This window comes from Saccoglossus kowalevskii, chromosome 22 (assembly GCF_978046115.1).
Source record: "Saccoglossus kowalevskii chromosome 22, keSacKowa6.1, whole genome shotgun sequence".
Classification (NCBI taxonomy): Eukaryota; Metazoa; Hemichordata; class Enteropneusta; family Harrimaniidae; genus Saccoglossus; species Saccoglossus kowalevskii.
Genome location: NC_140662.1, coordinates 13,697,579 through 13,718,858, shown reverse-complemented (window position 1 = coordinate 13,718,858; position 21,280 = coordinate 13,697,579). Strand labels below are relative to the sequence as shown.

Below are 21,280 nucleotides of genomic sequence, written 5' to 3'. Positions count from 1 at the left end.
TAAGTGTATTATTAATTTTATAGAGTAATAAAATTTATGAAAAATATTACATTCAAGTATTAAATTTATTTTGGTATTCAAGCATAATTCAGTGACAGGATAATTCAATTTGTGCATTTTTAGTTTTTCTAAATATTAAAAATTTCAACAAATGAAGAAAACTCTGAGAGACATCACTGATGTACAAACCCACACATAAACCATAACGATCGAATTTATGGTTTTTATTTGTACACACAGAAGAAAAATAAAATATTATAAATTTTGGTGATTTCAGAGGAACATTTGAGTGATGTCATTCAGAAGATTAATATTTGATGTGAAAATGACACAAACTTTGATTTATCAGAAAGGGCAACAGCCTGCGAGTCACGTACAATTTATTTTCTTGTGATGTCAAATACAGTTTGATGTATAATAATCATGGCCCTCCAATCAGTATCTAAACCAGCTCCCTCTAGTGGCAGCATTTGACCATGACAGAACATAACATGGTGATGAAGAATAAGGTAATGCATCCTGGGTAACAAAACAACCACTGCATTGTGAATTGTGGTCTATGAAAATAATTGCAATGCATGTGTGAATAAACCCCTCCCTGCCCAAATAAAATTTTACCGAAAAAAAACAAACATAAGAGCTACAAATGGTCATTACAATTTCTCTTCTAGCCAGGATAGAACATTAATCCAGTCTTATTTGCGTCCACCTTCTGCACCTCCTGCTGGTTCTGTAGCTGCATCTGAAGCTGCCTCTTTTGCCTTAGTAGCAGCCTGTCAAAAACAGATAATATTTGATAAATCAGTACAAACCATATACATAAACCTGAACACATCTTTTTTCACCACTATTTCGCTATTGATTGTTCCTGTTGTCCCCCAGCTTCCTGACAGAAAAAGGCAGAATTTGAGGTTTGTGTTTTTTACTGGGCATTATTAAGACATACACAGCCCAATCATCTCATGTAATATATATATACAGGGATACAGTGGGCTGTCTAGTGCTCACGATTTACCAGGAACTGGTGGTGAAAAGGTAGACTGGCGCAGTCGGGCGATAAATTTGTTTTTTGTAGTTTAAATAAAATAAAACAAATTGCGAAATCACCCCGATTGGTTTATTCTGCAGGAAATTCATTGCTATTAAATATTCATGAATGCCCACAGGTGAGCGCGGAAACACCTGCAAAATGAGGTGAACATGGTAAAGGTCACACTGCAGACATAACATGGCGGCACGTTGAAATTTGAGTTTATCGTAGTCGTCGTTCCTAATTCATCACAATTTGTAAAAAGGTAACCGTACTAGTCGTAGAATAAAAAAAAATCGGCTGCTACAACAAGCCGACGTCTTCTCGGTCAGAGATCAGTTGAAGAGACGTTGTGATTGGCTTAGATGATTGTCAATTAGAACATCATTAACATAATAACCGGTTGAAAAATCGACGGGTTACTGCAGTGTCGATAGAGGGTCATGCAGAATAGACCAGTCAGGGTGATTTCACAGTTACAGGGGATTTCGCGCTAACACCTCCATTTCTCGATTTTTTGTATTTTATTTGAACTACAAAAACAAATTAATCGCCCCGACTGCGCCAGTCTAGTGAAAAGGTTAAGTTAAATTTTCTAAAAAAACTAAATCAATCAGAAATGTTGATTTTTTCAAGATTATCAAAATTTATACCCAAACTGATTAATAAAGCGGCACTGATGCCAGAAGTGCACATATGCTTAGATGAGTTTCATAATGAAAGTTTTATATTGATATTCAGTTTTAAGCATTTACAGGCAAGCTAAACTAGTAAATTCAGAAAACTGTCCATATTGTGCATTGTGCTTTATCATAGTTAGTGGCTTTTGTGTAAATAACCTTTTCACCACTAGTTTCCTCTTTTCATCACAAATTCACAAAATAGTCCCGTTTATAGTCTGCACTTCCTTTCAGAACTAGGTCAAAAATAGCCAAAAACTGAAACTTAAATTGATCGACTCAAATTTTGTCAGTTGGCTTCAAAATTAGTGTTCATTTCCAGAAAAATTTAAGAATACAAGAAACAAGCGACCTGGCGGTCGAAATAGCTTCGCAGTCTTCATTATTACGAACAATAATCAATAAAGTGGCATTGTGGCTGACGGTTTTGAAAATGACAAAAATATTCACTAAAAATCCAAATTGGCATATTTTGGCACACATCTGACAGAGTACCACCCCAAGTACCATTGCTGCAAATATCAAAGCATTTGGACTTGCGGTTTCGGACTAGTTGTCGAAAATAACATTTTTTACCAAAAATGACAAAAATATTCACTAAAAATCCAAATTGGAATATTTTGACACATCTGACAGAGAACCACCTCAAGTAACATTGCTGCAAATATCAAAGCATTTGGACTTACGGTTTCGGACTAGTTGTCGAAAATAAAAGAATTTACCAAAAATGACAAAAATATTCACTAAAAATCCAAATTTGCATATTTTGACACAAATTTAACAAATCTGACAGAGGACCACCCCAAGTACCTTTGGTACAACCATGAATGTAAGTGGTCAAGTACTTTTGAAGAAAAAGTCCTTTAAAGGAAAATTCACGCAGGACGGACGACCCTGAAGAGACCCCCATACCAACAGCTCCGCTGGGTCATCTGCGATGACAGTGGAGCAAAAAAGTGGGAAAAAATTTGGGTGAGAAGGTCTGGTGAAGAAAAGGATGAAGTACTGTTATGGTTGTGAACCCTTGCGCATAGCGAGTAGTATGTGCAATATAGGTCAAGATCAACTATAGAACAGAAGCAGAATAATAGAATCAATAAATGCGAGCACACAGTTCTGGAAATACTGTGGAATACTTTATTTTCGCTGGAATTAATTTTCGGTATTTTGGGCGTTTTGTATGGAATTTATTTTCACTGATTTTTGATGAGTTTAATGTGAAATATAGGAAAAAAAGTATATTCGCTGGATTTTATTTTCACGGAATCATCCCTTTAACGAAAATAGCGAAAATAAATTCCAAGCGAAAATAAAGTATTCCACAGTAGTGTCAGATGTAGATAGAAGCTTTAGTTACTTTTATTATAAGTGCCACCATAGTAGACATGAGCAAGTACCAAATTAGCAACCAATCAGAATATGTGTTATAAACTGTTTCTAGTACAATATAGTTTTAAAACATTTTCTAATTGGTTGACAAATCTTCTTATATGACAGGTGCCCTCAACCAATTAGCAGAACAGTAAGCTGGGAAGTACACCGGCAGCCGTATATTAAAAGTAGATATTCTGCCCTCTCGCTCTGTCAGGCATGTGTTTGGTTTGGAGCGTAATAAAATAAAGAGACACGAGTGATGATGTTTTTTGTTTATACCATTAGTGCTAAATGTAACCGTAAAGGATGTGAATATGGAGGTATGTAAATGTGTCGAAATGGACATAGTGCGAGTGGTTAGTGCTAGTAGCACTAATCCGAAAAACTACTAGATCTAGTGCTAAAATGGCACTAGATCTAGTGCTAAAACGGCACTAGATCTAGTGCTGAAATGCACATAGTGCGAGTGACGTTGATATCACGTTGTCAACGACGTCAAGATATCCCGTAATTCTCTGAAAATAAATTAATATTTACGTAAAATTGTTGTATCTTTCATTCATTGGAAATGTGCTACAGTGGGAAAATTGAGAATGTCATTGTCTACGTTTGTGGTAATAGACCTTTGGAACAACGCAATCGGCCGGGAAACTAGCTGAAAACAGTGAACTGCAGGTCGAACTTCGCAATTTTTACAAATTGTGAATAGATATACTGTATGAAATGGTATTGTGGGGGAAGTTTGTGTTTTCAACTTTGGCGAATGGAAACTTCATGTAAATGGTGGAATTCAGCGTTGAATTTTTTTAAATCGCTGATGTGCAGTTTTATTTCTGGTCGGCGCCACACTTAATGAAAATAGATCTTCGAAAATGAAATTATGATGCCATATGTGAACTAAATAAAAAAATTGTATACTCTTAGTCTAAGTCCCGGGTCCCTGTAAAGCTCAGTGGATTTTGTGTGTACTGCGACCTGTGAATGGGCATATACATATTCATGCAATCCTGTTGTTACATTGTATCATAGAGGAACTAACGGAATATGAAGTAACCTCGTCGATTTTTTGATTTTTTAACGCGACCATATTATATATGTCTAGACACTTTCTCTGCAATAATATTTTTAGGAGCCCTTAGGATTTTTTGTTGTAGACTCTCGAAATCTTGTTCTTGTTACAGTTGCTAATAATTAAAGTTAGTCTGTTGAATTTCCGGTTGTGAAATACGTATTTTAACCCTTCACGGCTAAACAAACCCAGTGTTTGGTCGCGTTAAAAAAATTTTCAGCAGTTTTTAAATTTATTTTTTAAAATATGTTGTCGTAATTTATCCGACATTTCAATTGTTCCTGACGCCTAAATCAGTCTATTTAAGTTTTTATTCAAGAGCGTGTTTATTGTGACTAGCGTAAGCTCCGTTTGGACAAAGACTGTAAACAATGTTAAGTTCATCTTTGAAAACAACTATTTTTTTATTTTCCCATCAAAATCCAAGCCAAAGGAGCGTACAACATCGGCAAATCTCTTCCGCGTTGCCTTCAATAACATTAACATATTTAAATGGATATGGTGATTTGAACTCGTCGGCATCATCCAGCATTTTGATTGGTTAATTAGAGATTTGACCTATTAGCTCAACTCATGCAAGAGAAACATGGCGGATACCCTACCGCATCAAGCGTTTTTATGCGATCGGAATCATTTGCTTACAATGAAACTAAATTGAATTTTATTTAAATTTCATGGCAATCAACGAATTTATTTTGTGTCCATTATTATAATCACTACTGAGTAATAATCAACGTTTGTGAAACGTAGCATGTCCGGATTGAGCATCTGTGATCGCTTGCCGGGATCGCTTGCTGCCATGATCCATGCTGCTACGCAATGCAGTTGTGTTCGTTTTAATTAGAAACGTTGTAACAAAATATACTTTTGTTACAAATAAAATAAAAACAAATGTATTTGAAAAATTACACTGGGTGACACTGTATTGACATTTCAGGTGGTCTACTTTTTAATTCAGCAAGAATTATTAATTATTGTTAATTCTGCAATAGTTTCTTTCGTCTTGGGTGGCCCAACTGACGGCGTAGAAAGTCTGTGTAGTTGGATACAATGAAAATGTCCCCCAAAATATTTGATAAATATTTTTTTAAATTTTGAAACCCATCAATTTACGGCAGAATCCGGTATTATATAAAGAAAGTATTATTATGGACATCTCGCGCATATATTGCCGATGTTTTATACTGTTTGTAGTTTGCATATGAAAGTGTTTGTTGATGTCTATTATTCGACGTCGTTGACAATGTGATGACAATGCGATAACAATGCCACTCGCACTGTGCACATTTTAGCACTAGATCTAGTGCCATTTTAGCGCTAGATCTAGTGCCATTTTAGCACTAGATCTAGTACTTTTTCGGATTAGTGCTACTAGCACTAACCACTCGCACTACGCCCATTTTGACACATTTACATACATGGAATATGTGTGGACGACGAGTTACCACAGTCAGCTGGTGCACACGTGATAATAAAATAACTATATTTACTTTATGGGGGCCGCCATCTTGAATGCGGCATAAAACTAAAGTCTCTTATTTTGTTTTACGCCGCAACTCAACATTTTACATATTATTATCATTGGGATGGTACCTCATGGGATGGCAACACACAGATTTGCGAAGAAGAAATGCAACTTATGTTGATCATAAACAATAGCAATGTCTGTTGAAATACTGTAAAATACTTTATTTTCACTTGAAATTTATTTTCGCTATTTTCGCTGAAGGAGTGATTCAGTGAAAATAAAATCCAGTGAATATACCTTTTTTCCTATATTTTACATTCAACCTACCAAAAATCAGACAAAATAAATTCCATACAAAATACCCAAAAAGTCTTTTTAGCGAAAATTAATTCTAGTGACAATAAATTACTTCATAGTAGTGTTAAAGAGTACAATGATTGCTCTTTCAAGTCTTTAATTTACTGCACACAACTTTCAATGATATAATTTACCTTCTTTTTCTTTTTCTTTGCTGTTTTTGGATTCGCTGAAGCAGTAAGAAGAGTCTGCAAAATAGATGAACAAGTATGTTGTGAGGGGTAAATTTTGAGCAGGGGGTGTATTGAGGTGAATTGAGACGAGATAAAGGATATCCCACAATTGATTTTAATACATCACATTAATGCTAGTATTTATGACGTAGATATATATCATCTCGCATGGTTCTAATATCTCGCATTATCCCTGGTACGCAGGATTATAGAGTGCCTTCATTATGCATACAGTGGTTTGTGTGAATGAAGTTATTTGGAATCGTTGTCTTACTGTCTAGTCTTCAAATTCTTAAAGAGACTTTGTCCTCTACCTTCCCCATTCTCCAGTATGGTGGGGGAGGGGGGAGGGGGGGGGAGCTTCACTATTGGGCATGGCTCATTTACCTCAAGTTATTCTGATGACGTTATAACTTTATGTTTTCTTTTTTAATTTACTAATCCCTCATTTGAATTTCTATTCAGGTGCTTCCCCCTTATTGGCAATAAATATTTCTAAGACTATAAATCTATTGCGTCTGCGTCATAAATGAATGAGCAAGGTAATTATCATTTTGTGGATGGTTGTCAATTTAATAACCTGTTATAATATCCACAGTGTTCATTCCACAGCTTTCAAAATATAAAAATTAATATCAAAATACTGATGTCTGAGCATGTATATATAAATTCTTACAGAATTGAATAATTTGAATAATACACTCATCCTCGGGTGGACATTCAGGCAATTTCACCGCCAGGCAACCATCACGATGAAAACAAAGGCCAACAATTCTGAGAAACTGTACTTTTGGGTGGTTGTCGAGACTCCCCTGAACAGTGTAACAAGATTACCCCCACATGTGCAACATATATAAATTTGGTTGTTCAGGATTGGCTCATAGTTGAGCTTGCGCTGTTAACTTGATTTTAGCTGTTTTCATCGGTTCTTCGACTGGCGTTCCACAGCAGCTCGCGCAGAGCCCATAGAAACACATGGTACAGTGGTGCACGTCTTAGCAATGTAGTGTGTTCTGTGACGTAGCTCCAAGAATAGCTAATAAGCACTTACCTTAAGTTGGCTATCTTCTATTTTATACTCTGTGTCATATATTTCTGGATCAAATGGACCATCGGTAATCTTTTGTGGGCCATTAGGCATCAAGAGAACAGTGAACTTGAACTGAGCTACAAATTCACCTGAAATTTGAAATCAAAGATCAGTTTTTCTGAGCTGGTAGTTTTATTCATTAGTATACATCTGGCAGGGTAACCAAGAAAATTCATACGACCGTAAATCACGTTCACACATGTTCAAAAGTGTTTAAATGACTTGCTTATTTGGAAAATCCGTGTCAAAATGTATGCAATATTCAAACACAACCATGTAGTGCAAGACTGAATGTTAACAACCATGCTGGCACAAATAATTTTTGTGGTTATACGTCACTACATGAATACAAGCAGGATTAGGTGCATAACAATATAATAAGAATTTTGAAGAGAATATCACAAAGTATATTCACTATGGGAGTATAAGATTGACCACTGCTACCACCAGTTGAGTACTGCCTTTGTACATAATTTCTGGTATATTTGCAAGAACCGAATTTGAATATATACGCATGTACTGTAGACTGCTTTAATTTCACTACAAAGAAATGTTCATGAATTTTCGGCCTCAAAACACCAAAATAGTGAAATTAAATGCCAATGAAAACAAATTTTACAGTATTGATATCACCTATCAACTAATATTACCTAATATCAATCATTAGTAAACACTATAAACCATCCATGACCACATCCGTTTTGCTATGGTAATTGTGTTATAGATTATCAGCTATTTTCAATCCCTTAGAACCATCACTAATATCAAAAACAAACAATCAAGTGCCTTTTCCTATTGTGATAGGCAAATTAATGCAGAACTCACCATCTTTTTCATATAATACAGGAAATGGATCAACTAAACCATGCTTTACACATTCCACCACTCCCATGCGTGCTTTCTTCTCATCTTCAAAAGCCCTAAATGGTTGGGAGAAAAAAAAATTAGCGAATCATTAATATTTTAGTATATGCCGATTTACAGTCACTAGATAAATATTTGCTGATTTTGCAAGTGTGTGAAAATTAAAAAATTATCTGGCATTCTATGCCAATCGGCATGACGTATAGATGATTTTTCTTGAAAATGCACATGTTTCAGCATTTTTTGATTAAGGTTTCCCAATCTAATGGATCCTAATTTTGTCATTGTTTTGTAAAGACAATTGTGCTTTTCTCAAAATAGCAGCCCGTAATAGTAAACATTGGTAAATTATTCACTATATTACACTTAGATGACTGGATCTTAGGTTTTTCTGTTAGTCTTTCCATTGTTTATAATAATGTGCACATGTGCGCTGATATACACAGTTTTCTTTTTTAAATGGTGGCGGTTATCACGCAGAACGTGTTCGAATTTCATGTAAAAAACAATGCATTTCACATGCGTTGTATACATCGCTATGATTCCCATATCGAACAAGGAACGGTAAGTCTATCAATCTTCAAATACATTTTGCGTAACTTTCTTTTGCATTGCCACCAAACAATACAAAAAGATTACTGAGCTAATTCTCACAAGTGCATTTAGTCTAAAGTACACCTATTGAAGTACTGGAAGGACATTTTTATTACCAGTTATTGATTAGAAAAATGCAGCTACTACAGCTATGCTATTGATCTGATGGTGTTAAAATAACACACATGGAACACTACAGAATTGCAACAGACAGATACCATTTGCAACTTACCTGAGAGTGAAAGGCATAAGATTAAATCTACGTTCCATTTCACTAAAGAACATTCTAGATGCTTTCATCTTCAACTGGTATATCGCGTCTTTTCGTTTGAAAACTGTAGTACGAGCGTCTTTTTCCCTTGCTTTACCTTCACCAGTGCTAACAAGCATGTCAATGGCATACACCTCATGAACATCAAAATCACATTTGTCATGCTCTTTTCTGAAATTCACAACATATAAATAGTTTAAAAAAATAAGTTGTGGCAAAGCATACTATAAAACGTGTCTTTTTCTCGAGCATGTCTTTTTAACGAATTCAGCGTGAGAACTAATTCGCTAAATTAAGTTGTCGCTAATGACTTCATTATAAATTCAAAATGGCGGCCAAACAACGTCTTTTTCTCCACACACACACTTTGTAAACACAGAAAACGTAATAATCTGGAGCGCTTCCTTATTACATTTGACAGTTTTTCTTTGTTTTTAAGGAGGTGATAACTGCGCATTTGTTTTGGCAGGTGACAGACAAGTATTGTGAAAACAGGAAATAAAGACAAGAGATTCGCTAAATTAACATTTATCTATTACATCATTTTACAACCATTCGCTAAAATTGTATGTTGCTTTTTCAAAATGTTTTACAGTATATACAAGACAAAATTTGATATGTTGGAAAAACAAGCTGTTATGTGATTGGTCAGACTGTTAGGTGTTGATTTTCATAGTTATTCAGATTCAGGAACCCCTCTAGGTTGAACAAACTTTTCTCCAAACTTGTCAACTAATCTGTTTTATCATACTGTGTTTCACTTATTTATGTGCAAATGTTGTTCGGCGCCATTACTTTATCTGGATTTTGTCAGCAAACGACATAAAATAAAGTCAAGGAATTATGGTGATGTTTTAATGGTGCCTACAGCCATAGCACCAGTAATATGTCGGCTTTGTGAGTAAGTTGTTGAGCAAACAAAAACAAAAGATTGTTCAATCTCCACTTCTAGAGGGCACTGTGTGACATTGATATTCACACTCACCTTTGCGCTTCATTAGGATGTTGAATAATAGATTTTTCACCGTCTATAACATTTCTTTTCAGTTGATGTGACAACATTCCTTCGACCGGCTGGCAGTTGTAAGCTTCAGCAACTTTTTGAATAGTATCAGTAACTAAAGAGTTCTGGGAAAAAATTTCAATGAATTTAATATCTCAGTCAATCATAATCAAGTAGAATACAGTTGGTTTTAGAATCAGATTCAATATTAGATTCACATGGTGGTATCAGATGATACACAAAATTAGTTTTGAATATCAATCTGCTTGTTGTCTGCGCTTCAGTTGAATTCTGACTCAGTATTTTAGTAACGGTTCCTGGAATACCAATTGTAAATAAATAAAGCCCAACTACCATAACACAGAAAGAGAAATTATAACATACATAATGACTGCAAGCTTAAAACCAGAAATAAGATAGTCATGTGTTACAATGGTTACAGGTTACCAATATTGTAAATCATTATTGTTTTCATGAAAGATTATTTGCGAGTAAATCCTACAACCATAATGTAGTTGCAAAAAAAGCTTTTCAAACATAAATAACATGACGTACTAAAAAACACTTAATTATTTTTGCTGAAATAAATTTTTGTTGAGATATTTCAGTTGTTTTGTACAAAAGTTGAATGTAATATATAGGGAAAACGTATACTGGATTTTATTTTCACTAATTCAGCCCTCCAAGCAATAATAGCAAAAATAAATTCCATAAAATTTATGCAAAATATGTCAGCAGCAATGGCATCAATTCACAACGCAAGCCAATTAGAGATGATAGGAAATTAATTTTATTACTATTTAAATCACAACATGAAACTAACTTTGGACACACCCATCTCATGTCACATCAGAATACAAAACAAACTTGAGACACATCCATCTCATGTCACATCAAAATACAAAAACTTGAGACGCACCCATCTCATGTCATATCAGAATACGAAACTAACTTGAGACACACCTATCTCATGTCACATCAGAATACAAAATTAACTTGAGACACACCCATCTCATGTCACATCAGAATATGAAACTAACTTGAGACACACCCATCTCATGTCACATCAGAATACAAAACTAACTTGAGACACACCCACCTCATTGCCTGGTTTAACCAACCTAAGCGCAGCTTCTGCTGCTTGATGGGCAGCCACAATAACATCCGCTTTACGTCCGCTAACTTTATTATCTTTTGACGCTCCTACTACAAAGGTATGGGCCACGACCGCTATAAAACCATCAATATGGGCACCAAGATCACTGTAAAGAAAACAACCGTAGGACATGTAATTCACAAACTTTATCTGATTTGTTTTTCAGCGAAATATTGATAGTTACTGTCACTTAGGAAACAAAATGCAGTGCTTAAACTTCAGTATTCTGAGGGCACACGCATTTAAGGCTAAATAAAGCCTGAGACCAGAATAAGACAATTGAAGCTTCCTCTCCTGATGTCCATTTGGAGATTCATAATATATTTTAAATGATAATTTCCTCCTAATGAAATTCATACTGTGGTGACACTGTCTAACTAATTTCTCTGTGAAAGTCATTTTTTCTTTGTCTCTATAACCTGTGTACAGGCTGTAAAAGTGTACTAATGAATACTATGAGATTATTACAAAGATACCTCAAAGCATGCACAAAGACAGTACAGGTGGGAGTATCAACGGATGCGCACAGGAGGTCAATGCGACGGCGTACTGTCGAGTGCATACTTTGAGGTATTCTAGTAATAACCTTATTATTATACATCTTTTCCTTCCAAGGATACATCATGGGAATGCCGAAATTCAAAATGTTTAGAACAGAATCAGCGAACTTCTTTATATGGAGTCTGGTCAAACCCTGGTGGCAGCCATATTTGTTTTTACTATTAGATGACGCTTATATTTGTAATTCGCATTTCCTTATATGGTAGGAAGAAAATAACCCATAAAATATAGCAAAATTACGGCATGCTGTAACTTATGATGTTACGGTGACAGATGTATAATAATTTAAAATTTTTAGAGTTCAGTGTGTGTGGATTTGGCTACAGTATAATGTACCTCAAAGAAAGGAACATATAGATTGAGAGAGAGATTAAGTGATGCCAAAGAATTGCAATTAATATCAGGGTTCTCCCCAGGGCTTTTTGGCTTTTTTCACTAGGGACCTTGGCGCTATGTGTTCCCACCTCGGCGCTTGATTTCATATTTGACATGCCAATATCAGATGTGGAAAAGCTTTGTTCGCCACGCCGGTCGGCCCCGACCGTCACTCAAAATTAGTGACCATCACGGAAATGCTTCCGACGAGGACTATTGTCTGATTGTTGGTATAATTACGTACCGACCGACATGCATCCTGCCAGTCGTGGATTATAATTTATAAACAATATAGACCTAGTCGCACGATACGTAGCGGCTAGTCAAATTTGTGGAATTAGCACCTCTTTGTTTGTAAGTAAATACTTTCTGCGATAGACACAGTCTTTAGATTGAAATCAATTCAATTCCACCTCGATATAACATGGTCAAATCGGAGTTCACGATCAGTTCACGCTACTCAAGAAAAAACATGTTTATTGCGTGATTTGGTAAAATACATTTGAACTGTTATCATTACGAATCATGTAAAAACTCTTCTTTCAAGGCCTAATTTACCTTTTAAAAATTGCAAATCACCTCTTTCGAAAGCTGTCATGCAGTTTTCAATTGAAATCAATGCCGACACATCGTGCTACGACATCGCTTTACTTCCGCAATGTAATTTTTATGATCACTACCATTCGGAAAACTTCGGGTTCTACCGGCATTACCATGCGGCATTTTGATTGGTTAATAGAAATTCTTGACCCATCGGGTCAAAGGACACATGCTAATGTTTCATAAACAACATGGCGGGTCTGTTTTTTTTTACCGAAGCGATCAAGTGATCAAAAATAATCGCTCCCGATAAAAATAAGTCGGATTTTACTTACATTTCATATCAAAAAAAAAAAGAAGTAAAATTTGTTGAGGAATTATTGCTATAACTGGTGTATAACATGGCCAAGTAAGTTATGTCACGTAGTAACTTTGATGATCGTTTTGAAGCCTTATTTGTTCGCTCATTACTGTAATTGTAAACGTTTTAGAAGTTGATGGTACGAATAATAAATTACAACAATACGTCAATTAATTACGTGATCGATTTTTTGAAGGAGAATGTTTTTGGAGTGAATAAAATTATGAGATTCGTGAACATAAATCTGGCTTAACGTTTTGAATGCGTTTCCTTCAACGTTTTACAAACCAATTAAATTGCAACAATAATGTATTTGTGTTTGTTTTTAGTCTGTAGCATTTGTATTTCGAGAATGTTTCAAACTCTTCTAAATTGTGAAACATAATGTGTTGATTCCATTAAAAAAAATATTTGCCCTGTGACTGAGCTCACTAATATTCATAATTGTAAATAAGTTCTGTTAATCAATGAAGGAAAGATATGTAAATGATATGCAAATTATTATGCAAATTAGCCCCGGCGCTATGCATTTTTTCTGGGGAGAACCCTGAATATCACTATTGATTGGATGCAAGGTAAGCATGGGTGGTAGTGAAATGCATTGAATATTGTGCATGCTCAATGTGAATATAATTATATCACACGTGTCCATTGCAATCACTACATGGATTTAATTAAGGCAAGTTGTCTTGTTCAATTTACTTACATTTTGACCACATCACCATCTTTTAATAGCACATCTGGATCACTTTTAAGTGGTGAGAAATGACATACACCGTTATTAATGGAAACACACGTTGGAAATGCAATGCCTGCAAAGAAGAAAGAAACACACAGTTCAGCTGTTTTCACCAAAACAATAACTTAGTGCCTAGTTCTGTCATTGTGACAGTAGCACTGAATTATACAATTCTGAATGTTTATAAAGTGAAATCACTTTAAAGAAACATTGCAGCAAAAGTTGTTTAACTTTTACTGCCATAAATTATTATTTTATTATTATTTAATTCTTATAAATATATTTTTGCCAAAGTTGCTGATAAATATAGTGTAAGTTTACACTGCTACAAAGTTTCGTCATTTTTCACTGACTCATGAAAATCTACATTATCTTGTGTATAATTTATAGGGAAGAAGAAGTTGAGAATTCATTTATACAAAAATGTCATCACTCCCAGGGTGCATCTGAAGCTATCCCTATTTTATTAAATGAAGTCCTACAAAAAGTTGATTACTCCCATGGTGCATCTCAAGCTATTTCTATTAAATGAAGCCCTACACAAATGTGGGTATTCCCATGGTGCATCTGAAGCTATCCCTATTTTATTAAATGAAGTCCTACATAAATTTCATGACTCCCATGGTGCATCTGAAGTTATCCCTATTTTATTAATTGAAGTCCTACAAAAATGTCATAACTCCCAGGGTGCATCTGAAGCTATCCCTATTTCATTAATTGAAGTCCTACAAAAATGTCACCACTCCCAGGGTGCATCTGAAGCTATCTCTATTTTATTAAATGAAGTCCTACAAAAATGTCATAACTCCCAGGGTGAATCTGAAGCTATCCCTATTTTATTAATTGAAGTCGTACAAAAATGTCATCACTCCCAGGGTACATCTGAAGCTATCCCTATTTTATTAAATGAAGCCCTACAAAAATTTCACCACTCCCATGGTGCATCTGAAACAACCCCTATTTTATTAAATGAAGCCCTACAAAAATGTCATCACTCCCATGGTGCATCTGAAGCTATCTCTATTTTATTAAATGAAGCCCTACACAAATGTCACCACTCCCATGGTGCATCTGAAGCTATCTCTATTTTATTAGATGAAGCCCTACAAAAATGTCATCACTCCCATGGTGCATCTGAAGCTATCTCTATTTTATTAATTGAAGCCCTACACAAATGTCATCACTCCCATGGTGCATCTGAAGCTATCTCTATTTTATTAATTGAAGCCCTACATAAATGTCATCACTCCCATGGTGCATCTGAAGCTATGCCTATTTTAATAATTGAAGTCCTACAAAAATGCCATCACTCCCAGGGTGCATCTGAAGCTATCCCCATTTTATTAAATGAAGTCGTACAAAAATGTCTTCACTCCCATGGTGCATCTGAAGCTATCTCTATTTTATTAATTGAAGCCCTACACAAATGTCATCACTCCCATGGTGCATCTGAAGCTATCTCTATTTTATTAATTGAAGCCCTACATAAATGTCATCACTCCCATGGTGCATCTGAAGCTATGCCTATTTTAATAATTGAAGCCCTACACAAATGTCATCACTCCCATGGTGCATCTGAAGCTATCTCTATTTTATTAATTGAAGCCCTACATAAATGTCATCACTCCCATGGTGCATCTGAAGCTATGCCTATTTTAATAATTGAAGTCCTACAAAAATGCCATCACTCCCGGGGTGCATCTGAAGCTATCCCCATTTTATTAATTGAAGTCGTACAAAAATGTCATCACTCCCAGGGTGCATCTGAAGCTATCCTTATTTTAATAATTGAAGTCGTACAAAAATGTCATCACTCCCAGGGTGCATCTGAAGCTATCCTTATTTTAATAATTGAAGTCGTACAAAAATGCCATCACTCCCATGGTGCATCTAAATCTATCCCTATTTTAATAATTGAAGTCGTACAAAAATGCCATCACTCCCATGGTGCATCTGAAGCTATCCCTATTTTAATAATTGAAGTCGTACAAAAATGCCATCACTCCCATGGTGCATCTGAAGCTATGCCTATTTTAATAATTGAAGTCGTACAAAAATGCCATCACTCCCATGGTGCATCTGAAGCTATGCCTATTTTAATAATTGAAGTCGTACAAAAATGCCATCACTCCCATGGTGCATCTGAAGCTATGCCTACTTTAATAATTGAAGTCGTACAAAAATGCCATCACTCCCATGGTGCATCTGAAGCTATGCCTATTTTAATAATTGAAGTCGTACAAAAATGCCATCATTCCCAGGGTGCATCTGAAGCTATCCCCATTTTATTAATTGAAGTCGTACAAAAATTTCACCACTCCCATGGTGCATCTGAAGCTAACCCTATTTTATTAAATGAAGTCGTACAAAAATTTCACCACTTCCATGGTGCACCTGAAGCTAACCCTATTTTACTAAATGAAGTCCTACAAAAATGTCATCATTCCCAGGGTGCATCTGAAGCTATCTCTATTTTATTAAATGAAGCCCTACAAAAATGTCATCACTCCCATGGTGCATCTGAAGCTATCCCTATTTTACTAAATGAAGTCCTACAAAAATGTCATCATTCCCAGGGTGCATCTGAAGCTATCTCTATTTTATTAAATGAAGCCCTACAAAAATGTCATCACTCCCATGGTGCATCTGAAGCTATCCCTATTTTACTAAATGAAGTCCTACAAAAATGTCATCATTCCCAGGGTGCATCTGAAGCTATCCCTATTTTACTAATTAAAGTCCTACAAAAATGTCATCATTCCCAGGGTGTATCTGAAGCTAACCCTATTTTATTAAATGAAGCCCTACAAAAAATTGGTCACTCCCATGGTGCATCTGAAGCTAACCCTATTTTATTAAATGAAGCCCTACAAAAATTTGGTCACTCCCATGGTGTAGATAAAGCTATCTCTTATTATACCAAGAATTGATATTGTTCCAAATTACTCTGTTGGAAAATTTATTGCACATTTTTTAATTTTTCAAGTTTTATATTCTAGGAGATTAGTTATTCATTCACACGCAGTGTTTTCATTGATTGTCCCTTTAGTGACATATTAATCTACACATCAAAGATGACACCATTACTGTGTGAACTTATCCATTTATTGAATTTGATCTCCTTGATTAAACACAAACAGGAAGCCATATCACATGAGAGTGTAGTTCATACCTTTTTTCATTTCTTTTTCTTTTTTATATACTTTAGTAGTTTCCTCCAAGATCATGGTGTCTCCAAATTCGCACAAGCCAAGACTTGATTCTCCATCTTTCGCTTTCTCAACAAGCTTGCGAACAATTCCTAAAATAGAAAAAAAATAAAGTATAGTTTATTAAATGCTCACATTACATGAGAGCAGTAACAACTTGTCACTCATGATTGACACTCACTGTGAGAGAAATGTTGGTATAGTAGAATTAAATATGAAAGTAAATTATTCTCTTTTAAATACTGTATTATTGCTGAAGTTTCATATTCATAACATTTTTTTTTTGTGCCAATTGCAAGTGTTAGTGCTGACACAGAGCATTTTTGCCACAGAAGCCATAATTATGTTTTTGACTACATGACAAGGGCTTTGTAGCTATTTCTCTATCCAATGGCAATTTAATGCACTATCCTGGTGTCAACCAGGCTCAGTCAAACATTAGCACCTGCGGACCTTAACCAAGGTTTCCCAAAGTCACATTTGTTAAAGAATGAATCTCAGCCAGTGGAATTTGCCTTCCTATTATTGAGTCTGTGACACATTCACCAAGGGTAGGGGTTGACCCTTAATGTAGGATTTGAACTTGGGTCTACTGTTCATGAATCTGATGCGAATTTGATAATAGATGGTGTTAGGGATTAACCATTTGAAACTACAGGAGTGGAATATTTGCAAGATAGACGTAGGAAAAACAATAGCAAGATGTTTCACTATTGGTGCAATTATGAAAAATAAAAATTCACAAATACGACACAGCAAAAAATCCTTGGTCACGCTTCCAGCCACCACCATCCCCACTACAGTATTCCACAAATACTGGAGTGTGCATATTTACATAATATCGAAAAGTGTGACTGCCTCATTTTTCATATCATTGAGAAAAAAGGTAAATGGTTAATGAGCAAAATAAAGGCAACATTTCCAAACTATTGTAAGAGGACCCACAGATGCATCATGAAATATAATACAACCGAACTTAGCCAGATTCTAACTTGGCCGGGGGAAAAATGCCCAAATCTGCCCGAATTCAGCGGTCCCCATGAAATAATAGGAAGTTAACCAATCCAGCAGCACACACATGCATCAACCTATTGCTTACCATTGGGCAATTACTTAGTGTCCTACAATGACCTCATATCAAACTGTAAACACAATTTCAACTGGATTCCATTGCTTCCTTAAAAATTACATTTTTCTAGCCCCCCAGTTTTTCAATTTGCAGGGTGCAGACGCCATTGTTTTTAATTATATTAATTATAATTTTAGCAGATTTTTAAAAAACTATGATGGAACAAATATGAGAGAAGACACTTGGTTAGTAAATTTAAATTTTTCTGATTGTAGGCAATAAATAAAAATCCCTGATATTAAACTCAGTAATGTACCTGACCATATGGCTGATTGTCAAGTAAGTATTCCTTCACGGACACACGTGTTGTGTTAAAACTGAATGACGCCTTTCGTTTTTTGTCAACAGATTTCTTGATTGGACGGGAAACGTAAAAGATGGCGGTCGGTATATTTCAAACATCTGGTGTGAATGTGTAGGAATATACCACAAACCGGTCTCGAAATTAATGGTTCGTTGCCAATCAGTTGCACAATGACTTCAAATGACGCGACGTACACAAACATGCGGTTAGAAACAGTCCGAGTGAACTTCTGACGTTTCCGCGTGTAAAATTCTCCAATCTACGTGTATGAGCATGTGGGTGTATAATTAAAACAAGCATACGTACTGTTGACGATTTCGCCAACCATTTTGTATTTTGTCACCACAATATCCGAAGAGATCGTAGGTTCTTCATCTCCACTGTCCGCCATCTTGAACACACGTGTAGTTCCCGTCATGCAACGCGTCGAAAAAAAGGTGGCGCGAAAATCGCACGAGTGTTTCAGTGGAATACCCGTTCAGTCGATCGATTGTCATCTGGTAGTATTTTTAATAAGTACGCCTAAAAGTCGTGTCGAATTTTTAAATATCCTCATCAATAGTAATAATGTATGAATACTAGTAGTTGGTGTTGTCTTTTCTAAATTGATTAAAAACAAGTTCGCGTTCCACTCGGAATTTATGATGTGGTCATAACAACAACAAACGCACAGTGACAAATCATTATACATTATCAATTACTACAACTTATAGTGCTGTCCACGGTTAGTGGGCTGTCAACAATTAAAACAGTTCTTAGGTTTAAACATAGACTCTAGAAGAAATCATGTATGTGGATTAAAGAAAGGGAAATCGAGGCAGCGTAGTTAATCTTTAGTAGTATTTTTAAAGCATTATTGGTTGCTGAACCATGAAGTATTTGTTCTAACGGCAACAATAAAAAGGACATCGTAATGTCGCTATGACAATTGTTAAAACATTTCAAGTACTTTTTTATTCAAACACATAGTTTAAAACTTACACTAAATTCGAGTGCGCTAATTGATTTTGTTCACCCACCCGCGTGTCCGTTATTATACATATTACATATTATACATATTACGTCACATCTAAGATAGTTTGAAATTTTTATGATTTACTCTTTTGTTTCCCCACGGGTTGTAGTATAAACGGGTCTATTCTCGCAACCCAAAGTCAGAATGTGGGAATAATTTCTCGCCATTTACAATTTGTTCACTCTCATCACGTTGCCCTCTATCTTTATTAAACTCGGAATAGAGTCGTATTCGTTTTTATGATTTCATGAGTTATTCAGCGTCACGGTATAGTAATAATACAGTTTATTGGTATCGTATCTTTCATAGGATCTTGAGTTAAATTACAATAAAGTGAGGATGAAAAATAATAACGTAAACATGATGATGATAACAGAAAAAAAATACTTGCAGATATGCCTCGATATTAATATTGTGGTTTATTTGGATGGGAATTGGGGCTTTTTCATGTTATTTTCTCTAATTTCGATAGGGCCGCAACTAAAACAAGTTTGGTATGGATATAATTTACGATACCGTAATTGCAATAAGTTCAAATCCTTTTTTGTCAATATTACCCCATTCTCCTCGACACACTACTGACATGTATATACCATGTATTGTTGCGACTTTTATTGGGCACGTTTCTCTAAAATAGAATTTTCAGCCTGGATTTTCAGGTTCTGTTCGATTAATTTTAAGGTCAATTTTACTTACCAGCATGTGCTCACCATTCACCATCCACTTCCACCCCACCCAGTTCAGGATTGGGGCTTCCCTGCTGTCCTCGCGCACTTGTTAGAACAGTGTTGGCGGTAAAGATCACAGGGAAGCCCTCTAACACTAAGCACAGCTACGCATTGGCGAGGAGTGCACCAACTTCACCTGAATACCGCGGCATTCACTCATCACGACGTCCTTGTACCACCTTTGCATCGATTTTCTTCAATTTCAAAGGATAAAAACTCTAAACATATGTCAAGTTATGTTATACGTTTGACCTCCTGCTGGGAGCCTGTGGGTGTGCCTAAACACTCTACTTTAGTTACCGAATTGTAGTTCATGGCCACATTTTGAAAAGAGATTGAATGGCACTCATTGATTCAGCTTGCTGCCCCTCTGGGTTTCGGATTGTCCTAGTATTTCGGGCAAAAGACCAATTTGAGACTCCATTTTAAAAATAAGGGGATTTGAGAAGGGGGCATTGGACATGGACACTTTTGTGCGGTACCCCTGATTACAAAACCCGAGACACAAAATGTCCATCTTCCTCAGACTGTCATGCTTTTACTATATGTACACCTATATAATATATATTGCAAGATTGTATCGCCAACTCTTGGCTTCGACCACATACGCTTATGCCCCTGGTTATTGATAATAACAATTGTTATTGAATCGTATCATTGATATATCTTGATAAATTTGTAAAATAAAGAAGTCAAGAAAATCCAAACAATTCACTTACATCATACGCTTGGGTTTCAGGAAATTATAAAGCAACATGTAGAATTCTTGACAATTAGTTTTTCAGTTTTTTTCTTCACTTAATTTGAAATAAATGTATGTATATGTTGATATTACTGTATTACTCTCATTCGCTGGTTATGACGGGTGTAATTGTTTCTCTATTTGATGTTTACAAGACAGTTAACAATCCCTCAGTTTGATCAGTTTCACTAACGGCTTCCCTACGGCGATAATATTATTAATGGGGATGCCTACACTGTAGACGACATTTTACAGCTACAACTAGTTAAACAAAAATGGACACAAACACACACTTCTATTCTATTCTATTCTATTCTATTCTATTCTATTCTATTCTATTCTATTCTATTCTTCTTGCGATACCTCTCAAGGATTTACGCGCAAGCGTAAATCAACCCGTATAATAAATGGTACAGCCCATGCTTCCTTTGACCTGCCCCCAAGAGGT

At 35.6% G+C, this 21,280-nt stretch overlaps 1 protein-coding gene across 2 annotated transcripts; it reads right to left on the bottom strand.

Moving 5' to 3' along the window:
• Positions 1-209: 209 nt before the first annotated feature.
• On the bottom strand, positions 210-20,227 carry LOC100370552 (proliferation-associated protein 2G4-like). 2 transcript variants are annotated; one of them, XM_085496036.1, is made up of 10 exons: positions 20,059-20,227; positions 16,878-17,006; positions 13,673-13,778; positions 11,073-11,235; positions 9,956-10,098; positions 8,932-9,141; positions 8,067-8,161; positions 7,203-7,330; positions 6,113-6,166; positions 210-773 (listed from the first exon to the last, which is right to left on the bottom strand). In XM_085496036.1, exons 2-10 carry the CDS (start codon positions 16,930-16,932, stop codon positions 696-698), a joined length of 1,032 nt encoding a protein of 343 aa, XP_085352162.1. In that variant the 5' UTR covers positions 16,933-17,006; positions 20,059-20,227; the 3' UTR covers positions 210-695. The 2 variants fall into 2 exon arrangements, with proteins under 2 accessions (XP_085352162.1, XP_002734317.2); XM_002734271.4 differs by lacking the exon at positions 20,059-20,227 and adding an exon at positions 18,654-18,790.
• Positions 20,228-21,280: the final 1,053 nt, after the last annotated feature.

Excerpts from the sequence above, each read along its gene's own strand:
- LOC100370552 (XM_002734271.4), bottom strand. The coding sequence starts at position 18,765 with ATGACGGGAACTACACGTGTGTTCAAGATGGCGGACAGTGGAGATGAA. Across the intron at positions 17,007-18,653 it reads GGTTGGCGAAATCGTCAACA|GAATTGTTCGCAAGCTTGTT; the intron begins GTACGTATGCTT and ends TTTCTATTTTAG. Across the intron at positions 9,142-9,955 it reads CATCCTAATGAAGCGCAAAG|AAAAGAGCATGACAAATGTG; the intron begins GTGAGTGTGAAT and ends TGTGAATTTCAG.